The sequence below is a fragment of the Lygodium microphyllum genome, chromosome 20 (genome assembly GCF_053477565.2).
Source record: "Lygodium microphyllum isolate KBCC chromosome 20, Lygodium_microphyllum_v1.1.10, whole genome shotgun sequence".
NCBI lineage: Eukaryota > Viridiplantae > Streptophyta > Polypodiopsida > Schizaeales > Lygodiaceae > Lygodium > Lygodium microphyllum.
In genome coordinates, this window is record NC_141154.1 from 76,290,433 (window position 1) to 76,317,551 (window position 27,119).

At 41.3% G+C, this 27,119-nt stretch overlaps 1 protein-coding gene across 4 annotated transcripts; it reads left to right on the forward strand.

Moving 5' to 3' along the window:
- On the forward strand, nucleotides 1–24,752 carry LOC148019045 (uncharacterized). 4 transcript variants are annotated; one of them, XM_087701597.1, is made up of 10 exons: nucleotides 1–487; nucleotides 560–742; nucleotides 858–1,344; nucleotides 1,872–2,276; nucleotides 21,939–21,997; nucleotides 22,701–22,781; nucleotides 22,855–22,954; nucleotides 23,052–23,123; nucleotides 23,254–23,364; nucleotides 23,608–24,752. In XM_087701597.1, exons 3-10 carry the CDS (start codon nucleotides 961–963, stop codon nucleotides 24,346–24,348), a joined length of 1,953 nt encoding a protein of 650 aa, XP_087557723.1. In that variant the 5' UTR covers nucleotides 1–487; nucleotides 560–742; nucleotides 858–960; the 3' UTR covers nucleotides 24,349–24,752. The 4 variants fall into 4 exon arrangements, with proteins under 4 accessions (XP_087557723.1, XP_087557722.1, XP_087557720.1 ...); XM_087701596.1 differs by having other exon boundaries at nucleotides 560–706; XM_087701594.1 differs by having other exon boundaries at nucleotides 560–645.
- The last annotated feature ends 2,367 nt before the right edge of the window (nucleotides 24,753–27,119 follow it).

The following is a 27,119-nucleotide window of genomic DNA, read 5'->3' on the forward strand; positions in this document are numbered from 1 at the left end:
CTCTTCCCCCTCCTCTCTCTCCCCCTCTCTCCCTCATTCGTTCATCCATCAAGCGCAGTGCGCCCCCTTTTCTTCGGTTTTCCTTCGATGATCGCCATAGCTGGAAAGCTTCACTTCCAAAGCTCCTGACTGCCATTCACGCGGAGAGGGAGAATCGCAGCTTATTCCTTCGTCTCCCTCTCTATTGCTCAAAATATTACTCTCGCTTGTCCGCGTGCGCCCGTCTTTACTCTCTACTGGACGGAATCTGTCCTTTACTCCATCCTCCCCTTCTCTCTCTATTGCGGGCGGCAGCATATGCTTTTGTTCCGAAGCTGCAAGTTGCTCTCAAGCTACAATAAAGGTGAACCGTCCCTGTAGAAACACAGGGACGACGCTAACTGCATTGGCGACATACATAGTTATCGATCGGCCCTTCTGTTTTGCATTAACTCTGCCAAATTGGGAAGCGGAGCTGGTTTTAGAGTGCAGACTTTAGTGATTTCAGGTACTGGATCATTCTGTTTGTACTTAGATAAATTCTTAGCTCGTTTAGGATGTTTCGGATCTGTACATACAGGTGGCTAGCTGCAAGTAGCAGGATGCCATTGTTTCGCCAGATCTTGGATAAACAACGGTGTTTGGATTGCTCGTATCAGGCTTTGGGTACTATCCCTTGATGACCATTTAATCAGACCTCTACAAACGCCATTACATAGATGATGATGTATGACATTCTGTGGAAGTGATCTACTGAAAGACTGTATGAAATTTGCATTATGCTGTGCACACATACATAGACTCCTATTAGCAGCGTAAAAAGTGTTTGTCGTTGTATTTTCAGCGATCTCCTGTGACCAATTATGGCTTCGTTACAGGTGTTTGGCATGCATCAGAATGAGGCAGTTCGATTAAAATACAGTCGCTGAGGCTATAGTGACATCACCTTTTGAATCTGTATTCTGGTACAGAAACTGGTAAATGGATGAGTCATCAGATCCTGATAATCATACTAGACTTGTGTCTAATGAGGAGACTTCACAGACCTACCAAGAAGATGTAGCAGCAGTGGCTGTACCACAAGAGGTGGATGCGGAGAGTTTTCCACTTGATGAAGGTTCACAAGTTGCTACTGATGATGATCAACATACAGATGCTGACATCAAGGAGGTGGATTGTGAGAGTGTCAAAGGTTCCAGCAAGAAAGGTTTACAGGGTGTAGTTGAAATGATGCAGGAAACAGGTCCATTCACAACACAGCTGGAAGCAAAATTAGAAAACGAGGCACCTGAGAATTTTGACAAGATTTTGAAGGACAAGCCATTGCAGGAGAATGGATCACAAGTTAAAGCACATGATACTAGGGTATATAGCTTCTCTGAACTGTAGACCCTAGTTTTTGATTGTACATTCTACCAGCCTTTGGATGTTGAAGCAGCTTAATTACAGTTGCATGTTCCCAGTGTTTTACTGTTGCATATTTGCATTTCTGCATCTGTATTTGATTGCTCAGCCTTGGTGATCCGGATTGGTAGGAATGAATCTTGTTTGGTTCCTACAAATCTGGACCACAGCCAAGTTGATAGGCTACATAAGTTATATAATATGAGCTGTTGCTATCGAGTTGATGAGTTGTAGTTAACAGTGATGCAAAGGATTGAGAATCGATTTAAGGCACCACTACTCATCAACTCAACAGCTGTTGTCAAGTTGTTGAGTTGTAGGTAACCAGGATGCATAGGATTGAAAATCGATTTAAGGCAACAACTACATATTGCAGGATGCGCAAACCTTCACCATTTTTCCTGTTGCTTAACCTCATGTGTGGAACTTGTAATACATCATGTTTCTGTTTTGAATGCCAAGTTAACACAATGTCAATATTTATGCAGGAGTTGACAAGGATAATGCATAAGTCTAGCACCAAATTACAAAAAACTGAACCAGTTTTCACAAAAAAGAGTAGCACTCCTAGTGCACAAGCAACAAAAGCTCGCACTTCATCTTCTTCTCTCTTCAGAATGTCATTGAAAACCAAAGAAAATACAACACAGAAGCAGGGAACAGATAGAACTAATGCACTGTCAAATCATCCCCTGCACCGATCACTTAGCAGTGGTATCTCACGATCGAACTTCACAGTTCCACAGCCGTTTGCACTTGCCACAGATAAGCGGGCATCTATTGGAGGGGGTCGTCCAACTGGTAGCCATGCATCTTCACAATCACACAAGCTACATCGACATAGTGGTATGGTTGGGAATGTAGCTGTAAAAGAGGTTCAAGTATACCAAAAGGTTCATTTCCAAACTTCTCATGCCTTGAGTCATTCTTTGACATTATTTTGAACTGAAGCTCTTTGTTACTAACATGTAGAGGCAAATTAGTGTGATGGTTTCGTATGTTGATAGTTCTCTTTAAACAGTCTAGATCAAACATTCTGCTGGTCTTTTGATGCTTAAGGTGAACTGCACGGCATTAAAAGCTGCACCGCATGACTGCATAAAATAATGAAACATGACTCCCTTCAATTAATGGCTGAACCTGTGAATTCTCAAGAAGTTTTGAGAAGCGTCAGGTCTCTCTTTCAGCTATTGGAACTTAGGCTGGTTTCAGACTGGTCCAGATGGGTGGCTTTCCCTGCAAAAAGTGGCCACCTTTGCTTTCAATGTAGTGAACTATCATCTGCAAAATACTCAAGTGCCATTTGGGCTCATTGTTGCTTCATTTTGAAAAGCCTATTGACTCTTGGGCTGCTAATTTTGATGCTGTTTTCTTTCATCCTGCATGCCAGACACACATCAGCTCGATGATCCTGTGTTCTTAAACCTCCTCTGTGTGAGTCTGAAATGGGCCTTAGATAAAGCATACTCCATTAGGCCTTCAGTTCTCTCTGATTGAGAAGGTCCTTCTGCTTCATATGTTGAAGCTGTTATGCAAGATTAAGTTCTAGCCACATTTTATGACCTGCATTTCCAAGATCATATAGGTGGGTCAAGAAAAGTTGCAAGACTAGGGAACAAGGATGAGCAAGGACAGCAAGAAAGTGCAAAAGTTACTAAAGCCTTTGGACAAGACTGTCTCCTCTGTTCACTATCTGCAGCTATGCCTTATAATTTGGGGTGCTCAACAAAGATACTTGGTGGATTTAGACACCCATGTTATTTGGATTCATAGTTGCACCAGATAGCTTAAGGTCATCAATGGGCCAAATTTAGCTCAGGTTTAAATGTGGGTGCTTGGTGGGTGATGTCTTATGAAACCATTATTTCCATGCACTATGTAGCATTGCTGCCATAGAGCAATTGAACCTTGACTTTGCTGTTTGAATGAATTTAGTCCACAAATTTTCACACTTGTGTCATGCTATTGACTCCTAGTTGGTTGTGGGAAATAGAGTAGCCCACCTTAGAGGGTATGGGTACTTTGTGTGGGAGTGAGAACAGTCAATGGACTGATAGTCTATGCCCACATGCACATGTTAGTGCAACTCTTGAGAGTTGACTTGATGAAACCAGCCTTCCTTGATGGAGAGGGTGGTGATATACTGATTACCAGTGAATTACAGCAAGCAATAATTCAACATAAAATAAAATTAATACTTTACCACTTACGAGAGAGATAGTGAGGGTCCATGATTGGCTGCAAAAATTGGTACTCCTCGTGGTATTTCTTTAGATTCTATTCAGTGATCTTGTAGTACGACTAAGAATAGGATCAAATCTCCGGGAAGATGGAAGGCCTTGCCACAAACTCAAGAGATATGTCAACATCTCCTGCATATCATGTAGAAAGTCAACTAGAGATTGCATTTTCACTCCTTTGAGCTCTGTGGCAATCGGTAATTTTAGCTCATAATCATATGTAAGCATAAATTGGCTATAACTAGTAGCCGAAAGCTTAGCACTGTTATAAGCAAACTCAATTTGAGGAAGATAATGCTCCAATCAGATTGTTTAGGGGAGACATATGCACGAAGCATATCCTCCACGGTGTGACTTGTCCGTTTGGTTTGCCCAATGATTTTTGGATGTTCTGAGGACGACAAGGATAAATGAGTTTCCAACTTTTGAAGAACCATTTACTAAAAATGACCAGTGAACTTAGGATCCATCATCTTGGTCACCGACTATTTCATTAGGCAAACCATAAAGTCTATAAAGCTGTTAGACAAAGAGACTAGCTAGCTCATGGCTTTTCAGAGTTAAATGAATCTAGTCATTTTCTTCAATTGGTCAACCATAAGCTAGATTGCATCATAACCTCGATTCACACGGGGTAATTCTACTACAAAATCCATAGAAATGCTACTCTATTTTCTATTAAGGATTTGTAAAGGATGCAACATTCCCGTCTATTTTTGCGGTTCAGCTTTGTTAAGTTGACATTGTAAGCACTCATACACATAAGACTCAACCATAGTCTTAATATATGGCCAATAAAAATAACAAGTAACCAAGTCCAGAGTTCGGTGTATGTTTGGGCGTCTAACGCTAGACGCATCATGACACTCCTACAAAATTTTCTTATGGATATCTTAATCATCGAGCACACACACATTGCCTTGTTTAAAAAGTAATCCATTTGAATGGAATACTTTTTCACCATCTTTCTCTCAGTTGCTAGCCTTTGGACATTTGGATCGCCCAAGCTTCTTGGGCTACTAGGTCCCTCTTGAACTTGTTGCCAGATCTTACTAAAGTGATGATTGGCAATGCCCTTTGGGGGAAAGATAGAAATTAGTCAAAATTTTGGAGAATGACAAGGCATTGACTTTATAAATTTGACTAAGAGCATTGGCAACCATATTAGTTGTGCCCTTCCTACAGTAAATTTCAAAGTCAAGCTCTTGCAAAAGCTTCGTCTATCTCGCCTTATGGTCACAGAGATTGTGCTGATCACATAGATATTTCAATGAGTGGTGATTAGTTCAAATAATAAATCGGGCACTGTATAAATAATGACGCTATACTTTAAGCGCATCGATGATTGCCAACAATTCCTTCTCTTGGGTGGTATAATGTGTTTGGGCATTGGCGAGTTTACAAGTCTCAAAGGCAATTGGCAGGCCATCCTGGTAAATGACAACACCTAAAGCATATCCGCTCGCATTCGTATGAACCTCAAAAGGTTTATTCGGATTTATAATTTGCAATATCGTAGTGGTAACAAGTTGTTTCAATGTTTGAAAACATTAATTGAGCTCACTAGTCCAAACAATAGGTGGGCTAACATGCTTCTTGCTTGAAAGAATCCCATAAAACCTAAAGAAGATTTTACTTGCCTAATGGTCGCACGAATATGCTAATCAAGTACTACTTATACATTTTCAGGATAAATTCGAATGCCATTAATTGAGATGACATGACCAAGATATAAGAGCTCTGTGCGAAAAAATTCACATTTGGATAGTTTAGTAAATACTTATTATTGTCTTAAGTGACGAAAGACGATATGTAAGTGTTTAGCATGCTTCTCCAACAACTTACTGTAAATAAGGATTTTATTGAGAAAAACGACTATTTACTTTCCTAGATATATACGAAATAGATCATTCATCATCTATTGGAAAGTTGTAGAAGCATTGGTCAATCCAAAAGGTAGGACAAAAAATTGATAATGTCCATACCGCGTTCGAAACGTAGTTTAATCCATCCCTAGTAACGGATATTTATTCTTGATGGTCACTTTATTGAGACCCTTGTAATCGACATAGAAGTGCATCGTGCCAGACACGCCCCACGGGGATTTACTTGGCTCAATATAATTCTTAGTTAAGTAGTTGTGAAGTTGCCTAGCTATATGCTATCCTATTTTGGGCTAAACCTATAAGGTTGTTGAGAGAGGGAATGCCTATTGGGCAAAGTTTTGATATGATGGTTTAAGGTTTCATGAGACGACGGAAGTCCGTTAGGTAACTCGGACAGAAAAACATCAGCATACTCATACAATATCAGATTCAAATACTCACATTTGAACTTGTATCATCGATATTGTTATTAAAAGAAATCAAATCACATTAATTATCAAATGATTGAACTTTTTCAACAAAACAAATATAAGTAGTAATAATGGATTGGAAAAACATTGAGTAAACTCTATTGCTGAAATCATACGTATATATTTTTTTGTGATCCCATAGGGTAAACAACCCTCGATCACATGGAAACAACCATCAAGCTACAAAGAAAATACATGATTTTTATAGTCAATATACAAGGAGGAATATTTTTCAAAGAATCGTAGCATGTCAAGCAAATAAAATAACATTCAAACCCATGAACACCTCTATTACATTGTAGACAACTAAATTAACTAAAGGGTCTTACTGTTGGATCGAAAGATTCAAATTTGGTACCATTAGACTCGGTTAACGGGTATTGTGTGGAGTTGTAAACTTTGCATGAAGTAAGAAGAAACAAAATTATGAGTAGAATCATTATCGAATGAAATTGTAACGTCTTGGCTATTTATATGCCTTGTGACCTTTAAAAGATCATGCGGACCAAAAAGAGTTTTATTAATGAGACTACTATTGTTATTGCTAGCATTAACAAAACATTCTTTAAATAAAATTTCAGAGGAAATACCTAGAGCCTCAAGAGTATTTATCGAAGTCTTGGAAGTGGACTTTGCCTTTTTATTTTGGGACACTCACAATCACCGCGAAAAAGAACTCTCTCGAATCGCTCCCTGTTTTAGGGTTTTCATTAAATTAAGCTTGTTTTGGGGCTGTTTAAGTGGCTAATAAGCATGGAATGCGTTTCTTAGCTCAACAAGGCTTTCTTTGGTTGAAGGCCCTTCGCGTAGCACTTCCGTATCTTCGGATGTGACTCATTTGTCCATCTGGATAAGAAGAGGAGGAAGACAGAGCTTGACTCGAAGTCCAAGAAGCTCATTTTCATGGGCTACAGTACTACTATGAAGGACTATTACCTCTACGACCCGATGACATGGAAGCTTGAGGTGGGTAGGGATGTGATCTTCGATGAGGTTGTGGCTTCCGTGGATCCTATTGATGGTTCTCTTACAGGTGATTCTTTGTCATTGACTGACCCACCCCCATCTTCAGTTCCTCTTCTTCCTTTGAGGTTGCCTCTTAGCACCCCTTCTTCATCTTTGGCTCCTTCCCTTTCTCCTTCTTCACTCTCTACCGTGGCTTCCCTATTACCTTTGACAATTGCGACTACTTTTTCATCGCATATTTCCACCCTTTAAGTCTTCCCTCTGGAGTCTTCTAGGGATGCTCAGCTGCTAGAGGGGGAGCCTTCTTTAGATGAGGAGGATTTACCTTCCCTTGGAGAGGGGGAGTCCCTTTCAGAGAGAGGTGCATTGTAGGTATTGGAGGCTACTGAGTCTCCTTGTAGTAGAATGAGCTTATTCGGATTCCTTGGTACCGTTAGCTCATGTAAGATTCAGGTGTTTCTCACTTTGCTGCTTCTTCTACTGATCCATGCAACTCACTTATAGGCTCAACGGAATAGTTCACTTTGTATGAACTATGCTCTTATGTCATAGATTCTTTATGAGAGTAAGCCTACTATAATTTAGGAGGCTCTTGCATAGGATATTTGGCATCAGGCCATGTAGGATGAGCTTGATTCTATTGATTATAATCGGACTTGGGAGTTGGTTTTGTGTCACTGAAGCGGAAAGTGATAGGTGTGAAGTGGGTCTATAAGACCAAGTACCTTGCAGATGGTTTCTTAAACAAGCACAATGCTAGGTTTGTTGCCAAGGGTTTTACTCAAAGGGTAAGTTTGGACTATTTTGAGAGTTTTGCACCTACGGCTTGGATGTCTACTATTCGGGCTATCTTGACTCTTGTAGCCCACCACCGTTAGCCTGTTTATCAGACAGACACATAGTTTACCTTCTTGAATGGTGTCCTTGAGGAGGAGATTAATGTTTCACAGCCTTTAGGTTTTCTTGTGTAGGGGAAGGAGGACCATGTCTACTGATTGTGGAAGGCTCTTTATGGTATGAAATAGGCTCCTAGAGCTTGGTACCAAAGGATTGATTGGTTCTTTCTACAGAGTGGCTTTCATTGATCGACTCATGATTCCAACCTACATTTTAAGATTGAGGGTGACAGGTGTGTTTTGCTCATCTTGTACGTCGATGATCTTATCATTATAGGGAGCTATACTGAGGAGGTTGATCGTGCTCGGGAGATTTTATGATGGGAGTTTGACATGACGGATCTTGGGATTCTTCACTTCTGCCTTGGATTGGAGATCTATCAGATGGCACATGACATTTTTTATTTTGCAGCACAGGTATATTTCCGAGCTTTTCTCGGATTTTGGTATGGCCGATTGTTTGCCTATTTCTTGCCCCATGGACCCAGAGTCCAAGCTTTTGGTAGCTGGTATTCCCCTTACAGATGCCACCTGCTATTACAGATGTCTAGTTGGCTCCCTCATTTGGCTTATTCACACTCAGTAAGATATTTCTTTGGTTGTGGTATTGTTGTCTTCTTTTATGAAGACTCCCTCTCGAGCATTGTAGAGTGGCCTTGCGCGTTCTTCATTATTTATAGTTAACTCGATCCTATGCGATCATGTATGGAGAGGGGGTTACTCTTTGTTTGGAGTGATTTTGACTGGGTAGGTGATGTGGATTTGAGACGGTCCACTACAGGTTATGTCTTTTCCCTTGGATTGGGATCTATCTTGTGGAGTAATAAGAAGCAGCCTATTATAGCCCTTTCTTTTACAGAGGTAGAGTATTGTGCATTATTTTCTATAACTATGGAGGTGGTTTAGCTTTGCTGCATGTTGGCGGAGATTGGCTTTCCCTAGCTTGTGGACCTATGAAGCTGCGTGTGGAGAACTAGAGTGCTCTAGCTCTGGGAAAGAACCTTGTGTTTCATGCTTGCAATAAGCACATTGAGGTTCAGTGCCACTATGTTCGAGAGTGGATTGTTGATTTCGAGTTAGCGGTGGCCTAATGTCCCATGGCAGACAACGCAATAGATTTCTTTATGAAGCCTTTACCTGAGGCTTCTATGGTTCATCACATGGGGTTGTTGGGTCTTGAGACACTCCTAGGATTTGAGAGGGGGTGTTAGCTTGCCTATGTTAGTTGAAGTGAGTGATGTGCAGCAAAGATGAAATGGTTAGTGATGGCGATGGCAGAGAGAGAAAAACGTGAGCAATAGTAGAGAGTAGAGTGAGAGAGATGCACGATGTGTGGGTATAAAAATGAGTTATACATCTTTTAGGTTTTTGAGATAGATATATGTAAAGTACAAGTGCTAAGGGTGTGTTCACACCCGTGCACATATAAAAGTCATGGTGGCTTTTTATTCCCAACGACCTCACACTTAAAGGCAACGTGCCTTAAGGTTGAGGTAAAGAATGAGCTAAGTCTTAAGTATGTACAAAGCTAAAATACATATACTATGCAACTCCCATCGTTTGTCGACAATGAGCAAACTGCTCCGCTGGGAGACCCTATCTACAGGGTTATCATTTGTATGTACCTTGATAAGCTCAATGCTTTTGTTGTCAAGTACATCCTTGATAAAGTGATACTTCACTTGTATCTGTGAGAGTGCGCAACGGAAGAACACGAACACAGAGGAGGAGAGAGAGACAGCAGAAAATGAAGGAAGAAAATCTGCACTGACTGTAATGAATGCTGAATACAAAACTGTGGACTGATCAGCCCCTGCACGCAGCCCGAAGCGTCAGTGAGGGCACCAGATCAGGCTGATGATGACGGCAGCACCAAAGACGGAGGAAGATGACGGAGTCGGAGTGTGCATCTGCCAAAGAAGGAGGGAAGATGATAATACAACTGACTGCCAAGTGGGAAATGGCTATAAATAGCCAAAAAACCCAAAAACTGGCCGACCTGAAATTTGAGGCCATAAATATGTCCGACCAGCATTTAATGCTGATCCGACCAGCATTTAATGCTGGTAAAAATGCCAGGAATGCTCAGAAAAATCCCGGAAAGGGTGGACAATGTCCGGCAGGTGAGGCAAGCTGAAGAATGCAGAAACTGCCCCGGGAAATGCACATAAAATCCCGACTGGAGGAGAAAATGCACTGAAATGCAATAAACTGAGTGCTTTGAAATGAGCTATCTCCTCCGTTAAAACAAGTGATAGACAAGTCAGAGCTCCTAAAGTCCTTGTCTGACTCAGACTGAGGCTCATAGATAGGAGATGACAAGGCATGACAAATATGACTGCTAACACCCCCTCTCAGATCTTGGATGCGGCGGAAGGCCAAGGGAGAAACGGATCCTGGGGTGGCAAGAGGAATGTCAAGGTCGATGAAGTTCGTCGATGTAGACTGCTGCTGAAGGAGCTCCTCACGATCCTGGGAATCCAGAGCCTGAAGAACTGTCCTTTTTCTTAGCCTTTGACTTCGTCTTCTTCTTCTTCTGTCCTCCCGAACCTGCAACAAAGGCTCTAGTGGAGTCGGATCCACTAGCACTGACCTCTCTGAGTCGCTCGTCATGCTCCAAGACAAGCAGGGATAGCTCCTCCCATAGAAGCTGCTCACGGGTCCTCGATGTAAGAAGGCTGGTGTAGAAGACATCAAACCGAGGCGATGGCAACTGAGTCAAAAGAATCATAGCCATGTCTTCAGAAGATATCGTCCGACCGAGGGATGCAAGCTCATCCCTCATATCCTGTAATCTGTTGATGTGGTCCTTCATGGAAGGACTATTATCAATAGCGAGCATCTGCAACTTCTTTTCAAGAGATATCCGTTGGGCAAACGTCTTCTGTTGATAGAGAGACGCGAGCTTTCTCCACATGTCTGCTGCAGTCTTCAACCTGTGAACATGAACAAGGACAGAATCCTGCAAACTCAGAAAGAGGAAAGATCTGGCTCTAGAATTAAGCTGATCCCATAAGGCTGCACGATCCATAGATGTCCCATCTGCGGGATCCACCTTAGGCCGGGGAATAGGAACAAAAACAAGCTCCCAAAGATCGAAGGAGTCCAAGATACACTCCACCTTGCAGGACCATAGAGAAAAGTTGGAGCCATCCAATTGGTTCTCTTTGGGCAGCTGAGGAAGTACGGGTACCTGTACAGGGGGTACCAAAGGCTGCATCTTCGGCCCACTGGAAGGGGCTCGCCGAGATACATGAATAGAAGGGGGACGGGAAAGAGGAATAGACTCCGGACGACGGTCCTCGTGATAAAAATCACGCGTCCGTTCAGATGAGTGTCGAGACAAAAGCTCGTCATCTGAGTCATCAAAGCCCGTAAACTGATGAGAAGACATCTTCCAATCTGCAAAACACCAAACACCAAAGAAAACTGTGCCGAAGCCGAAGTAGGACCAGCAGTCTGGTCACCAACCACCAAAACACAGGCTGTGATAGCCTACAAACACCTGGAGCTGCAAAACGCAAGGGTATCTGATGAAGATCACCAGAATAGAAGCCGAAAGCACCAAAACGCAGCCTGGGAGTGGGTCGCCAGCAGGAGATGAGCCACAGGAGTGGAAACGACCACCAGATCAGGAAAACGCAGCCTGATGATGTGCCGCCCAGCTGAAGGAGGGGCCGCCTGATGGTAAACGCAAGCAGGAGGGGTCGTTTGATGATGTGGCAGCCTCTGGAGGAGTCGTCTGCAGCAAACGCAAGAAGAATGGCCACCTGGAGGGGCCGCCTGGGCAGTTGGAGATGAGGCGACAGCAGCAGAAGAGGGGTGAGGTATCTCTCCATAAGGTTAGGTCCTCCGTGCTCTCAGTTAGGCTCTGATACCATGTGAGAGTGCGCAACGGAAGAACACGAACACTGAGGAGGAGAGAGAGACAGCAGAAAATGAAGGAAGAAAATCTGCACTGACTGTAATGAATGCTGAATACAAAACTGTGGACTGATCAGCCCTTGCACGCAGCCCGAAGCGTCAGTGAGGGCACCAGATCAGGCTGATGATGACGGCAGCACCGAAGACGGAGGAAGATGACGGAGTCGGAGTGTGCACCTGCCAAAGAAGGAGGGAAGATGATAATACAACTGACTGCTAAGTGGAAAATGGCTATAAATAGCCAAAAAACCCAAAAACTGGCCGACCTGAAATTTGAGGCCATAAATATGTCCAACCAGCATTTAATGCTGATCCGACCAGCATTTAATGCTGGTAAAAATGCCAGGAATGCTCAGAAAAATCCCGGAAAGGTGGACAATGTCTGGCAGGTGAGGCAAGCTGAAGAATGCAGAAACTGCCCCGGGAAATGCACATAAAATCCCGACTGGAGGAGAAAATGCACTGAAATGCAATAAACTGAGTGCTCTGAAATGAGCTACCTCCTCCGTCAAAACAAGTGATAGACAAGTCAGAGCTCCTAAAGTCCTCGTCTGACTCAGACTGAGGCTCACAGGCAGGAGATGACAAGGCATGACAAACATGACTGCTAACAGTATCTGCTTGGTCTTTGCATGAAAGATGGGGTTCTATGCTAGTATGATAGCACTTTGACTATCACAATGGAGGACTGGGGCCTCAGTAATTCCAAGCTCTTTCACCAGGCGTGAAAGCCATAAAGCCTCCTTGCATGCCTCAGTGCTAGTCACATACTTTGCCTTTGTAGTAGACAATGCAACACACTTTTGTAGCTTGGAGATCCATGAAACTGTTTCCCCTGTGAAGGTGAATACATACCTTGAAGTGAACTTTCTGCAGTTAACATGACCAACATAGTTTGCATTTGTAAACCAATGACAAACGCCTTCTGTTTTCCAAAGTAGATGCACAAATTCTTGTGCGCCCTTAAGAAAAGGTCACTAGTTATGTGGACAAGTTTTGGTCTACTCTTCTCAAGGTTACTCCTTTCATGGAGATCAGTGATGCTCATGATATCTTTCATCGCTTCCCAATGCTTTTTGCCACGATGTGTCATGTATTTGCTAACCACTCCCACTGTAAATGCTATGTCAAGACCTATAGCAACCATAGCATACATCAAGCTACCCATAACTGAAGCATACAGAATCTTGGCCATTTCAGCCTTCTCATCATCAGATGTAGAGCTGTCCTTTGCATTGAGTTTCACATATGGAGGCAGTGGTACACCAATTGCTTTCCCTCCCTCCATATTGAAACAGAGCAAGACCTTGGATACATACTTCTATAAAGAAAACCTTTTGATCTGTCCTTGAGTATATGCATGCCAAGAATGTGATTTGCCTCACCAAGATTCTTAATGTCAAAACTGTTTTGTAGGTTTTGCTTCAACGTGTCCAAAGCATGAACATCCGGACCAGCAATCAACATGTCATCCACATATAAAACCTACATAATAAGGCTACCATCTATTGTCTTCTTGGTATATAAGCAATGATCCACTTGACTCCTTTTGAATCCTTGAGATTGCATGAATGCATCAAACTTATCATACCAGTCACGTGGTGTGTGTTTTAGCCCATATAAGCTTTTGTTGAGTTTAGATACCATCTTTTCTTGCCCCTTGGCCACAAAACCTTCTGGCTGTTGCATATATATATCCTCATGCAGATCACTATGTAGAAAGGCAGTCTTTATATCAATTTGTATGAGTTCCATATCCTCACATGCAACCATGCCCAATATGGTTTGCAAAGTAGTCATCTTGACTACAGGAGAAAAGATCTCATCAAAATCAATCCTATGTTCTTGCTTGTACCCCTTTGCAACAAGCCATACTTTGTACTTCAGCAAGGAACTAGAAGTGACCTTCATTTTGTAAACCTATTTACATGGTAGGACTTTTTGCCCCTTGGGCAAATACACCAAATCCCAAGTGCCATTCTTCTTTAGAGATTCCATTCTGATAGCATAGCTTTATGCCATTTCTTGCTGTCCTCTCTATCCATTGCTTCCTTGAAGCATGATGGTTCACCATAGTCTGTTAAAATGACATAGTCAGTAACATAATTTGCACAAGGAACAAACCTATATGGCTGTTTGGTATTTCTGGTTGATCTACGGACCCAATGATCTGTGTCTGCTGGCTGATTAGCTTGCAAATCTGCTTTAACAGCTTGCTATTCAAATGGTTCAGCATGCTGTCTTGCTTATTCCGGCTGTTCTAATGGCACATTTTCTTATTGAAACTATGGTATATCATGGGCAACTTCTTGCTGATCAATTTCAGCATCATTCCCTGCATTCATAGGGTCATTTACAATAGGTATTTGCTGCTGTATAGTGGGCACTCTTTGTTGTTCTACAAGTATCTCTTCTCGGAACATAACCCTTCTGACTTCCTCAGTCTTTTCGGGCTGTTTATGCATGCTATCTTTTGAAAGGATAATGTCATTACCATGTACAATTTTCCTTTTCTCAGGATCTCACAATTTATACCCCATTTCACCCTCGTCACCATATCCTAGGAAAATGCATTTACAGGACTTTGGCTCCAATTTGTTGTGTTGTTCCTTGCGTATGTGCATAAATGCCTCACAGCCAAACACTCTTGTGTATACGAAGGTGGCTTTTCCCACCACACTTCTTGAGGGACTTTCCTCCCAAAGACTTGTTCAATGACCGATTTATCAAGTGTATGGTTGTCATAACACAGTCTCTGCCCAAAGTCCATGCGGTAATGTAGTATGAGATAGCATGCTATGGACTTTCTCTTGAATAGTCCTATTCATATTCTTTGCAACACCATTTTGGGGTGGATTGTGAGGGGCAATGAGCTCCTTCTTTATCCCTTTGCTGTCACAAATGGCTTGGAAGGCTTTTGACACATATTCCCCACCATTGTTAGAGTGAAGACACTTTAGTGTCCTGTTGGTCATATCTTCAGTAAGTGCCAATAATTTTTTAAACTTTTTAATGCCTCGTCTTTACGACGGATTGGATAAATCCATACTTTGCTGGAATCATCAACAAACGTGATGAAATATTTATTTTCCTCTAGAGACAATCCTGGCATTTCATATACATTTGAATGTACCAACTCTAAGGGTGAAGACTTTAATGAAAGAGACTTTTTATGTGACATTTGAGCATGCTTACCAATATACAATTATCAAAATTAACATATCTTAAATACATAAAATAACCCAAACGAGAAAGCACCTTCATTCTAGTTTGATTCATGTGTCCCAATCAGCCATGCCACAAAGACATACTTTGTTGCTTGGTTATGATGACAACATGGTCATGCACACTAGATACATGTAATGGATATAGAGTGTCACTCTTAGAGCCTTTAGCAACAATCCTAGATCCCTTACATATCTTCCATTTTCCATCCCCAAAAGTGGTGTGATAGCCTTCATCATCTAGCTGCCTTGTGCTTATCAAGCTCTTCTTGAGCTGGCATACATGCCTCACATTATGCAGCCAATCCCTGCAATGTCACATGCATAGTTGTCCCCAAGTGAACAACACCATGTCTACCACCATTGTAGTTAGAAAGCTACTCACGGTGTGGTGTCACATGGAATGAGGCACCTAAATCAAGAATCCAAGTGTGCATGTCATCATCAGAATTTGCAATCAATGACTGTGCGCTAAAAAAGCAAAGAGTACATCATTGCCACTGTCACTTTCATATGACAGACTACATTGACTTCTTCTATCTTCACATTGCCTTTCTTTGCATATTGTTTCTCCTTTTTTTCATCTTTGCTATCATTAGTGCTTTTGCCCTTGCCCTTGCCCTCTTCTTTGCATGTTGGCTGACTACATTGACTTAAAGCAATCCCCCTTGAAGTGCCCTTTCTTGCCATAATGATGCTACTCTACATTTTTTCCATGAGACTTGTGCACTTTGTTTTTAGACTTGCCCTTTTGTTGGGGTCTGCCTCTAGTATGCAGTGCATTGAAAGACTTGTTTACTGAATTATTTTTCCTATTTAGCCCTTCCATGAGTAAAGAGCTCTCCACATTTGAATATAATAACATGGCATTGGAGTTACTCATTGCTGTCCTAAAAGTGTCCCAACTTTCAGGCAAAGTGCATAGCAAAAATGTTGCCTTGAATTCTTCATCAGTGTTGAACTCCAAAGGAATCAATTGGCTGAAAATAGAGTTAAACTTAGTCAAATGTATATACATAGCTTACCTTCCTTCATACGAAGGTCCATCAATTTCTTCAACTAATAAACCTTGCTTGTTGCACTTTTTTGAGCATATAACTCCTCAAGTCTTTGCCACATATCATAAGTAGAATTCAATTTCTCCATGTTAAATAGCAGAGTGTTTGACTTTGAAAGCTCTACGGTAGAGCGTGCAAGCTCACCTAACTCATCCCACTCATCTTGATCCATGGTTGTTGGTTTTGCCCCTTTTGTCTTTATGGGCTTCACCTGTTTCTTCTGCACAAGATATCATAGCACTGCTTCTGCCATATAGCAAAGTTGTGTGCACCCTCCAGCTTTTTAATGTGCAAAAGATTGGTTCTATCACTGTTGCCAGCCATGATTCATCACCCAAAAATGACTCAAAAGTCAACAAATGTAAGCCCAACTATTACAAAATGACCAAGGTACAAAATAAGTACAACCAGCAATGAAAAAACCAAGTAATTGCAAAAAAATCGGATCTGCAAATCAATTTTCAGAGTCACAAAATTTGTGCTACAGCACACCACAAGTAATTGCAGCTATGCCATGAGCTAATCCATCAAATTGCATGAGAAAGCCCTAGATTTTAGCTGCATAATTTACTCCAAATGCATCCATGGGCAGAAATTCGTCCCACACAGTCAAAAGCCCCAAAATTTCTCTGCGCAGATTGCTCAAATTGCATCAGACATAACTCCTGAGTAGATTCCACAATCTAGTTTTGCCAAAATTTCACAAATTTTGCAAAAGCCCCAAATTTTCTTGGGGTCTAATGTTGCATGGAAATTGTATTGCAAGTGCATGTCAAGACCAAATTTGATACAAATTTTGCAAGTTTTGCAAAATCCCCAATTTGCGTAGGGTTCAATGTGTCAAAATTTCAAGAATTGTATTTATCATTGTGCAATTTTCACAAATATATGAAAAGCACCAATTTTTGAGACTTGAATGTGTGCAAATTTCACAAATTTTACTCAGCTGATGAGTAAAATCTCCAAGCATACGTTAGAAGCCCCAAATTCCGGGAGTAAATGCATGCACAATCTTTGAGATTTGTCAATTTGTGCATACTCGCGTATAACAGCCCGTGAAATTTGCCAAAGGATGAACATTTGAAACAAAAAAAGTGATTTTTATTTAAAAAAAAGGACTATCAAGTTGCTAGATGCGACTAGCGCTTGACTTACACTAACTTGGAAATTGTTGCTGAAGCTGTCGCTTGATTGTTGGACACTTGTGCCTGACTTGCGCCAACCAGGGAACTGTAGCTTGAGTTGTTGCTTGACTTGCGACTTGCGTTTGGCCTATGGATTGCTCTTAGTACCTTGCGGTGTGTGACATGCATCCTGTGTGACTTGTGACCTGCGCAACTCGCAACCTGCGTGACTTTCTCTGACCAAAGATGAATACGATCTGCTGTCTTCTTTGCGTGGGACAAGCTGACACAGCTCTACTAGACTCCAAGAAGTGTGCTCGTGATAACCGATGCTCTGATATTAGTTTTTTAGTCTTTTGGCTATTTACAGCCACACCCCCCACTTGGCAAGCACACACACTCTTCATCTTCAGTCTTCCATTTACGGATGCACACTCTGACACTTAGACGCTTCGTACTTGGTGTTGCCATCGTCATCGGTGTGATCTGGTGCCCTCATAGTCGCTTTGGGCTGTGTGTAGAGATTGATTAGTCCATCCCCATTGTATTAGCATCCTTTTTCAATTAGTGCAGTATTCTTCCTTCATCTTCTGCTTCCTCTTTCTCTCTCTCTCTCCTCTCTGTGTTAGTCTTTCTCTTTTGTTGTGCACTCTCACACAATATCCCATACCACCCTTAATGAGATAAAGGCGTATTGGTTAGATGTGAACCATCACGATTCTGTTAGCAAAAGTTGTTTTATGCACATCATCGAGTCTTGAGCCCAATTGCAGGTTGATGCTTTGATACCAATGAAACATCCCCCTAGGATCCAACTTGCACATGAGACATGACATAAGCCAAACTCACCATAAAATAGACTGGACATGAGACTCACCTCCTAGCCTTAGAGCCAAACAGGCTCACCTTTGAGCTTGGGAGCTAGTAGCTCTCTGGGTCACCACCACATCCCAAGGTTTGGCGTCCCATACCACCAGCCCACACCATCCTAGTGTACAGATGCGTTGGCCAAGAGTGGTGATCACACATTGAATGTGCATAGCAGGGCTTTGAGTCCTATGTATAGGACTCGGCTGCCCTAACCTGAAGGTGCTCTTAGTGCATTTGCACTAAGTTGCCTCATGGCCATTGTGACCAGTGCTACTAGCACCGATCCGGATGTTGAGGGACACAACATCTGTCCACCTAGAAACAGGTTGTCTAGCCTGTGTGGCAGCCACTTTGCAGAGAGGATACAGCCCTTGGGCAAAACGCAAATAGTAAGAGGTCTAATATGCAAGATCCTCTAGAAAATGCATGTATACTACAGAGAAAACAGCCGCTTGGGAGGGTAGGGACCCATAGAACACCCCTGTAGAGAAAACACAGATGTTATGGAGGTTTGTCCACCTGAAAATTAGGTCGCCTTGTTTTAATGGTGTCACCCAGCAAAGGAGTTCTTGTACACAGCAGGTGTACGAAGGGCTGACTGCTGGAACAAGGGCCTCAGAAATGGAGGCCCCTAGCAGAGAAAGAGAGACCATTCTGCTATAAACATAAGAGTTTCCAGCTGACGTGAATGAGAAAACAGGCTGCCCTGTTTGGAAAATGCAGATCTATAGTCCCCCAAGATAGCATGCAAATGGCTGGTGCCTCTCAAACAGAGTGCTGCTCTTTGTAGAATCCGGTTTCCATGCATGGCTTTGATACCATGTGAGACTGGGCAATGGAAAGGAAAGTGAACACGGAGAGGAGATAGAGAGAGAACACAGGTGAGAGAAGGAACAATCTGACTGCAATGGCTGAACACAGAGAGGAGATAGAGAGAGAACACAAGTGAGAGAAGGAACAATCTGACTGCAATGGCTAAAGGATACAAGGTTGTGAATAGTTAGCCCCAAAACGCAACTCTACGCATTAGTGTGGGTGCGAGATGGTAGCAACAGGATGAGAGAATGAGAAGGCTTGGCTAATCATGAAGGATCAATAATGTATAATGAGAGAGAGGGCAGGCCGTTTATAAATAGGCAAATTGGGGCCACAATTGGTATTAAAGTGGCTAGAACTAAAATGTGGGTACCCAAGACAACATAAAGTGTGCCCAAAAACAAATGCACTAATGTGCCCTCCATCTAAAGTTTCTAAAGCACATAAAACGACATATCAATACAATGTGAGAGCTCCTAATGTCCTTGTTTGACTCAGACTGTGAGGCTTGTATGCAGGAGATGATGATACAAGACATACATGGTTGCTAATAGATACAACAAAACCCAAAAAACCCAAAAAAACAACCCCCTTGCCCTGTCTTTTTTTAAAGCACATGACACTTCAAACATGGTATTAGAGCATCAGACTTTGGACCTAGCCTTGATTGAGATTGAGGAAATGAGGTAAGTGTTTGGCTTAGTGATCGAGTCTTGGATCATATGCTTAAGTGTTGCTTTGGAAGTCTCATTGGTTGACAAATGACTTGATTAGAAGCTCTACTACTGTGTTTTGCATTCCTAGATGCATCATTTTCAATATCTCTTGCTTTCTTGGATTTGATACTCTCCTATACTCTTGCCTTTCGAGGTTTTGAGTCTTGAGAAAATTTGGATCTGCCTCCTTTTTGCATGTTGTATCGTAATTCATGCATGTATAGATGATTTCTAGAAAACCCTTGAATGCTTGCAATTCTTTCATGATTAATGGGTAGATTGTGTTTTGCTCACTATTGATTTAGCACAATATCTGAATTTGGCTTATGATTTGCATATCACACCACAACATGTCCATAAAATTGATGTGCTGGATGGTGGCACTGAAAACGAAGGCTTTGCTTGTGTACAACAAGTTGTGAAGATTTTTGTAGGTATTGAACAACAGCTAGAGAGGCCCAAGATGAAGAAATATAGGTTGAGAAAAGGATTTCTTAGAAGCTATAAAAGAGTGGGAAGAGGGGGGACAAAGGCTTATTCCACTTTGGAAGCTATAAGAGAGTGGGAAGAGGACAGTAAGGCTTACTCCTCTTTGTTATCAAGCATTACGATAAAGCTGATACCTGCTATACAATCCTTGGAAATGTCTCACAATGTATGGGGAGTTTCGAGAGAGCATTAAGAATGCTAATCTTCTTCCCTCACCATAACCCTTTAGACACTACTCTACATTCTTCCACCTTTCAACCATAATTTATCTCTACAAATCTCTCACTTGAAGGAAAAGGCTTTCAAGGTTAACTTCTAATGATTGAAGTGACCCTTACTTGCTTACAGCTTTGCTTAGACTTGCATTGACAACTCTTCAATAGGAATCAAGGCATCCACCTCGTATTGCCAGCATTGTGGAGAGTGCTTCCTAGTTGACATGGTTAGTGTTTAAAGAGGGGTAGTGTCGAGAAACTATAGGGTTTGTGGAGAGGAACACAGAGTGTGTACAGCAAACACTGTGATAAATTACTCAGAAAGACAGAATAAGAGTGAAGTAATAAAACGTGCTGAATGCTGATAGAATGGAGTGAGGGAGAGAGCCTTAGAGTTCTATCTCTCTAGGACTGGTATTGAGGTAGAGTCGAGTTGATGACCCCCCTTGGAGATGATTGTACTATCCTGGCTGATTAGGCGGCAGCGCTTGGGATTGAGGATGCTTTGTGGAGGGAGCAAAACGAAGTCGTCTGATCAGAGAAGACATTGGATGATGGACAATAATAGAGGGAGCGGAATGTGGTCATTATGGGCTATCAGTGATGAAGATGATGTTGCAATCTCTGTGGAATGATAGCTACTATCAAGAAGACTGTTGGGTAGCCAATTGGAGGAGTAAACACAAAGAGGGCAGCAGATCTGAGCCTCCAAACTGTAAAATGTAGGATTCTGAATGGTAGGTGACTAGTTCGAAAGATGACTGATGAGTTAGGCAGCTGTCTGGGAGCTAGAGCAGCAGTAAACGCAGGTATGACAGCTCCTGAAGACCTCTTGGACAGCAAATGCAGGTCTGAACAAGGTGCTGAACACCCTGGACAGCAGGGCAGCTTGTCTGCTGACTATACTAAGGGGCTGGAAGGAGGGCAACAGCTGGAGACGCCTCAGAATGTGCTGGGTGGCAGCATACATCAGTCAGCTGATGATCTTTGGGACAGGTTATGGCAGGCAGGGCACCCTCTGGCAGCACCTGAAGAACCCAAAAGCAACATTGGCGGCAATGAAGAGGGTGCAAGCTGGTTGGAGAGGAGCGATGACTGAAGAAAGATCAGTGAATGAATGGGGGAGTAGTGGACTATGCCCACAACATGCTCTATTTATATAGGGAAGTTTGGTGCATTTGTCCTAAGTGTACCATTAATGCCAATAAATACAAGGAGGCCTTTTTGAGGCTATTAATGGAGACCAAATTGAGGAATTGATGCAGTACAATTAAATGTTAATGCACTTAATGCCTTTGGTTGCTCAATTGGCAGGATTGCTCCAACCTGAAAAATGTGGTCATATGATATGACACACATGCTGAAAACTGCTTTGAGGTTGGCTCCTTCTCAATGTATTTGTTCATGTACACTCTTGTTGCATGCATTCACTAATGGTGCTTGGGGGGTGGATTGTGAGTTGAGCAGCGAGCCTTAATCATGTTGAACTTTGGGAGGTCTCATCCATTGTCATATGTTTAAAATGGCTCATTTTTTGGCTGTCCATGTGTTTCTTGGAAGATTGTCTTGTTTTGTTGACTATTAAAACTGTAGCTTGGAGCTGTAAAAATCCCTAGTGGGGTTCTTGGGCTTTTCCGTAATGCATTGGACTTCTCAAACAGGCTTCCAAAGCAATGGAGCTAGGTTCAAAGTTGGGTCCTTCACAGGAGGAGAGCTTGAAGTAAGTTACTTTCTTTGGGAATTCTGCTCAGCATGGTTTTCTGTATTCATTTCAGCATGCTTATCTTCTTTATGCTCTTAGTTGTCTGTACGCATCAACTGAGCTCGTTTGATGCTTGTGAAGTTGCATTTGTGACATGAGTAGTATTGTGAGTACTGCCAGTTGGATGAATTTTTTGAGTGAGATGTTCTTCTCCTCAGACACCATGCTTTGAACTTGGTTTATGTTGTACAAGACTTTGGTCCTTTTCTACATGGCAATGTGTTTTGGACCTATTTGCTGCAGATTTTGCCATCAATCGTAAATGTAACTTATGGCCACGATTAGTTTTATACAAGAGTTACTGTTGTGCAAGTTGGAAGTGTGATAGTTTAAGTGCAGGCTTACAGAGCATGTTTATTTGTAAAGACCTTTTCAAATCTGATTACCCTGGTTCTTATCAAATCATTTAATGGATTACAAGCCTTATGCATTACTTTGTAGCAATTTGGATTGTATCCATAACTGTCGAGTGTAAGTGCTATGCATTCTCTAGCAATGACTGCACATGAGTGTCCATAACTGTTTGAGTGTAAGTGCGATGCATTCTCTAGCAATGACTGTACAACAGTGTCCAGATTTTCCATATTTATCTTCCAACACTATGTTAAGTGTAAAGTGGTTTACTTTTGTGTATATTGTAAAGTGTGAGGAAGTTTTGCAGGCCCATGAAAGATCCAATTGTTCAGCCTAATAGTTCTACAGAATTGAAAGCTGAAGATGATGCAGCCTCTATTTCTTCAGTGTATCCTTCCCATTTATTTACTGCTGTGCATTTGAGAAGTTTTTTTATTTGTACTTCTTAACTCTTGTCATAGAGGATCCAAGGCTGCCAAAGCAAAGGCTAGTGTCATTGCAAACTCAAATGGTTCTAGTTTCAGTTTCAAGTGTGATGAACGTGCTGAGAAGCGAAAACAGGTGGTTGCTCTTATCTCACTCTGCTATCATTACATCTCAACTTTTCTATTTGTAGGACTGCCTTGGAGGAGAAATTGACAGTCTTTATCTGAATTAGTTTTTCACAAAGTTAGAAGAATTGCAAATTGCAAAGGAGGAAGAGAAGAGCCAGATGCAAGCCAAAACAAAGGTCTCTCTTGTTGCATAGCATTCTGATTGTGAAGATAGACAGGCGATTTGTCTCTTCAAACTTGGTTAATTATAGAGCAAAATTTTAAGTGCTCGTGCAGTGATATGTTGATGATTCTTGACATTGATAGGAGGAGATGGAAGCAGAAATCAAGCAGCTGAGGAAAAGCCTGACATTCAAGGCCACACCAATGCCTACATTTTACCGAGAGGGGGCACCTCCAAAAGTAGAACTTAAAAAGGTTGCATTTTATCATTTGAAAGTGGGGTTTCTTATGTTTCTGGTGAAGACCTTTGGCTGTGTAACCAATGATATTGAGCTTATGATAAATGGGGGAGGAACGGAAGGGAAGGGGAGGTCTCATGCTGTGCTGCATTCCCTGCTGTGCTGATTGGTTTGGAGTACAGATGGGGCAGCTTCATCGATTCTACCTGTTGTTTAGGGCTATTATGAATCTGAACATGTTGCTTCCTTCATCTTGCAGATTCCTACCACTCGGGCAAAGTCACCAAAACTTGGTAGGCGAAATAACACAGCAGGTTTAAACCGTGATGGTTTGAGCGTGAAGTCATCTGATGAATCTTCTGAGAAGGCTATGAGTAGAAGCAGCCTAGAGAACTCCAAGAAGCCTGTCAGAAGATCTTTATCAAGATCCATCTCTGAAAAGTCCATGAGGGTCAGAACCCCTGAAACTCCTGAACCTTTGAAGGAGAGTGTCGTGTCAACTGTTGTGCCCATGGGTTCTACCACTGGGGATGTGGATGCTGAAAGGAGAGAGATTTCTCAAGAAGAGAATGTAAGTTGCAGTGTTAAGTTGCAACCAGAGCCAAATGATGGCATTGAACATAATAAGATCAGACTGGAAGGTGAAGATAGAAATTCTGGTCACGTGCTCTCTTCAACAGATGTGGACGGTGAAGCTCCATTGGCTCTTGATAATTCACACAAGCTTGCAGAAAAGATTGTTACCAGCAGTGCCAAAGTTACCTCTGCAGATCCTGAAGTTGGAAATACATCAAGGAGTCCAAAATCCTCGGAAGAGACATCGAAAGAGGACACTAATGATGTCAAGGGAAGCAAAACTGGGAAAAAGGAACGGACCAAGACTAACACTCCATCATTCCGCCTTAGAAAGGGTGATGTGGGTAATCAATCATTGAAAAGAATGCTGAAGAGGGAACAAGATGCTTCTCCAGTGGTTGTTGACTTGCCAGTGCAGTCTTGACTTTGTGGGCAATGAGCCGACCTGTACAAATTTTAGACAGCTCAAGTGAATGTGTTTATATGTGTGCGTTTGACTTGCTTGGTGTGGGGTGTATTTGAGTAGAGGATCCTGCTTGGATTCCACGATTGGCCTTTGAGAATATTTCCATACTGATAGATCAATGGACAGATTAGCCTCTGAGAATGCTTCCATCCCCAGAGATGGGTATGACTATTTTTAGGTAGCATCCACTCTGTGCCTGCTTGCCACATTTGCAAGAGTATGCATATCCTTACTTTGAGATTGCAGTTGTATCTAGTTGTCTATATCCACAGGGAAATGTACTTCAGTTATATTACATGAAATGTCATTCTTTTGACACTAAACAGAACTTGTTTTTGTGGACAACAGCTAAACACTTCACATAATTGGTGCATTTGTACTTACTATTCTCTGCTTAAATGTTACAATGGTGGTTTACTGCAGAAGACAACCAATTCAAAATAGTTACAATTTAGGGCACTGCATTTTTACTGCGATTAATGGTTAATAGTGCTGAGACCAAGGATGCAGGTTGTGTATGAGCACAGGGGTGCCATGACCTATTATAACTCCAAAACAAATACAAGCTATTGAAGTGCAACAACTTAGATTGTTGCTACTGATATAAATAGATCATGTGTTCCAATTAACATCATGTAGGACAATGGTCAATCAAATATAATGAATATGCCTAATGGAGAAGTAAATAATGTATACACTCTAGCTGCAGGTATGAACTCGTGAAACCCATCAAGCATATTTACACTTTTATATGCTTCGTGTCAAGCTATCCTTCTTAGCCTTTCATCTCTGTGAAAGTTCTCTCATTATTAATCAACATCAATAGGACTTTTAGATTGCAAGAGAGGAATTAGTGAAGCAGAGGCTACTAAGATTGTCTATGCTTTAGTTGTGGAAGAGCAAATCCTCCTAGGATAGGAGCAAATTTGAGCAGGGAAAATATCTTGCTTATTGCAGGTCACAACATTAAGTTTGCAAACTCACATTAAGGGAAACTTCAACTCACATTTGGGTCTTGTAAGGATTCCACCTTAACATAGAGAAATGATTCAAAAGCATTTAAAAAATACAATTTATTTTTATAATTTTTTTTTGAAATGCTGAAGCTTTTAAGTTGTCAATTATCCTTAACTAGGAGTCTAAAGATCAATACTTGAAATGGATTGGTTAGTACTGACAATTTGATGGTACATTCTCTTTTTATCAAAACTTAGGGGCTTAAATATGGTGTAGAGACTTGAGCTATGCTTTGACACATTATGTTTTAATATATTCTTATTAAACCCATTTTTATCATCTTCTAGAAGAAACTTAAAAAAACATGGAACCTTGAGGGGATGGTGGGTTGTATAAACATCATAGGTGAAATGGATGTTGAATTATTATCAAAGAAATATAGAAGAGATGCGTGTCACACCTGTGTCAAGCTTGATATAGAGAGAGGTTTTAGGAGATGGTTGGATAATTATCAAAGAGGCATAGGTAAAACATATATCACCTTCACATCAAGTTGGATCTTGAGTATGAATTTGTAAGTAAGAAAAGTAAACCTTGTCTTTTATCTTTGTCTTCTAAAGAAACATTAGGGTTTTGTAGATGTAACAAAAAGCTTTGGGATATGTAGGATTTGAAGTTGTGATATGTAGTATAAAGAAGAGGAGACGTGCAACCAATTAAGATTTTAAAAACCTATCTTGGTGGTCATTCTTTCTCTATCTCGAAAAATTTTCATTTGCTTTATTGAAACCAACCATGTGGAATTTAAAAAACAGACTATTGATCCAAGCAAAGAGTGTTAAGATGCATATATCAAAGTGTTTTTGATATATCAATGTACAATTGAGGTACAAAATTATTTTATTGGAGTTTTGCTTGTGTAAAAGGTTTAGGTTTATCAACAAATAGTGTTATATACCCAACTAGTTTAATCCTAGGTTTACACATGCTTTACTAATTAACATATGTAAAAAACTTTGACAACACGATAGATGCAATCAGATACTCTAATTTGCAAAGAAACATAGTAGTATATTAATTGGTAAACTCAAGGAACAAAGAAACCATGGTATCAAGCTTGTTTTTGTTACTCACATACAAGATATAATGTAGTGGAGAAAGCTAACATTCTAGAAAAATTAAATTGGTAAAAATACAAAAAGCTTGTTTATGGAGCTAACCCAAATTAAAAATGTAATGAAATATCTAAAGAGAGATACAAAGAGGGAATTGCTTAAGATATATAGTGGGAATGCCATATCTACACTTAACCTCCCTTTTGTTTCTTGATTCCATACCTAATAACGTTATGATAGTATACCATAAGCTTATCAAGAGGCCGAATTGTGAAGAAATCGTGTAAATGCCCATGGTGACTAGCACAACCTGATAAGCCCTTTCCAAAAAGTTTCAAAAGGCCTTATCACATTGTCCTTGTCACCATGTGTACTATCCCACTTTCTTTGTAATTTGGTCTCCATGTCTTCGCATTGAGGATTTTAATTGGAGGGGAAAAAGTGTTGAGATCAAACACCAGCATACTAAATCTAGAAGGCCAAATCATGAATGAATTGAAAAAATACCCATGCTAACCACCACAACATGAGAGCTTATGTTGCTCAGCATGGTTACTTTTCTAATTTCTTCATAATTTGGCCTTTGTGTGTCCATTTTGGGGCTTTTTGACCACGAAGGGAAAAAATACTCAAAATTGACATCAAGAGGCCAAATTA

Coding starts and splice junctions, on each gene's coding strand:
- LOC148019045 (XM_087701597.1), top strand. CDS start 961: ATGGATGAGTCATCAGATCCTGATAATCATACTAGACTTGTGTCTAAT. Junction 22,955..23,051: donor GTGCTGAGAAGCGAAAACAG/GTGGTTGCTCTT, acceptor TATCTGAATTAG/TTTTTCACAAAGTTAGAAGA. Junction 23,124..23,253: donor AGATGCAAGCCAAAACAAAG/GTCTCTCTTGTT, acceptor TGACATTGATAG/GAGGAGATGGAAGCAGAAAT.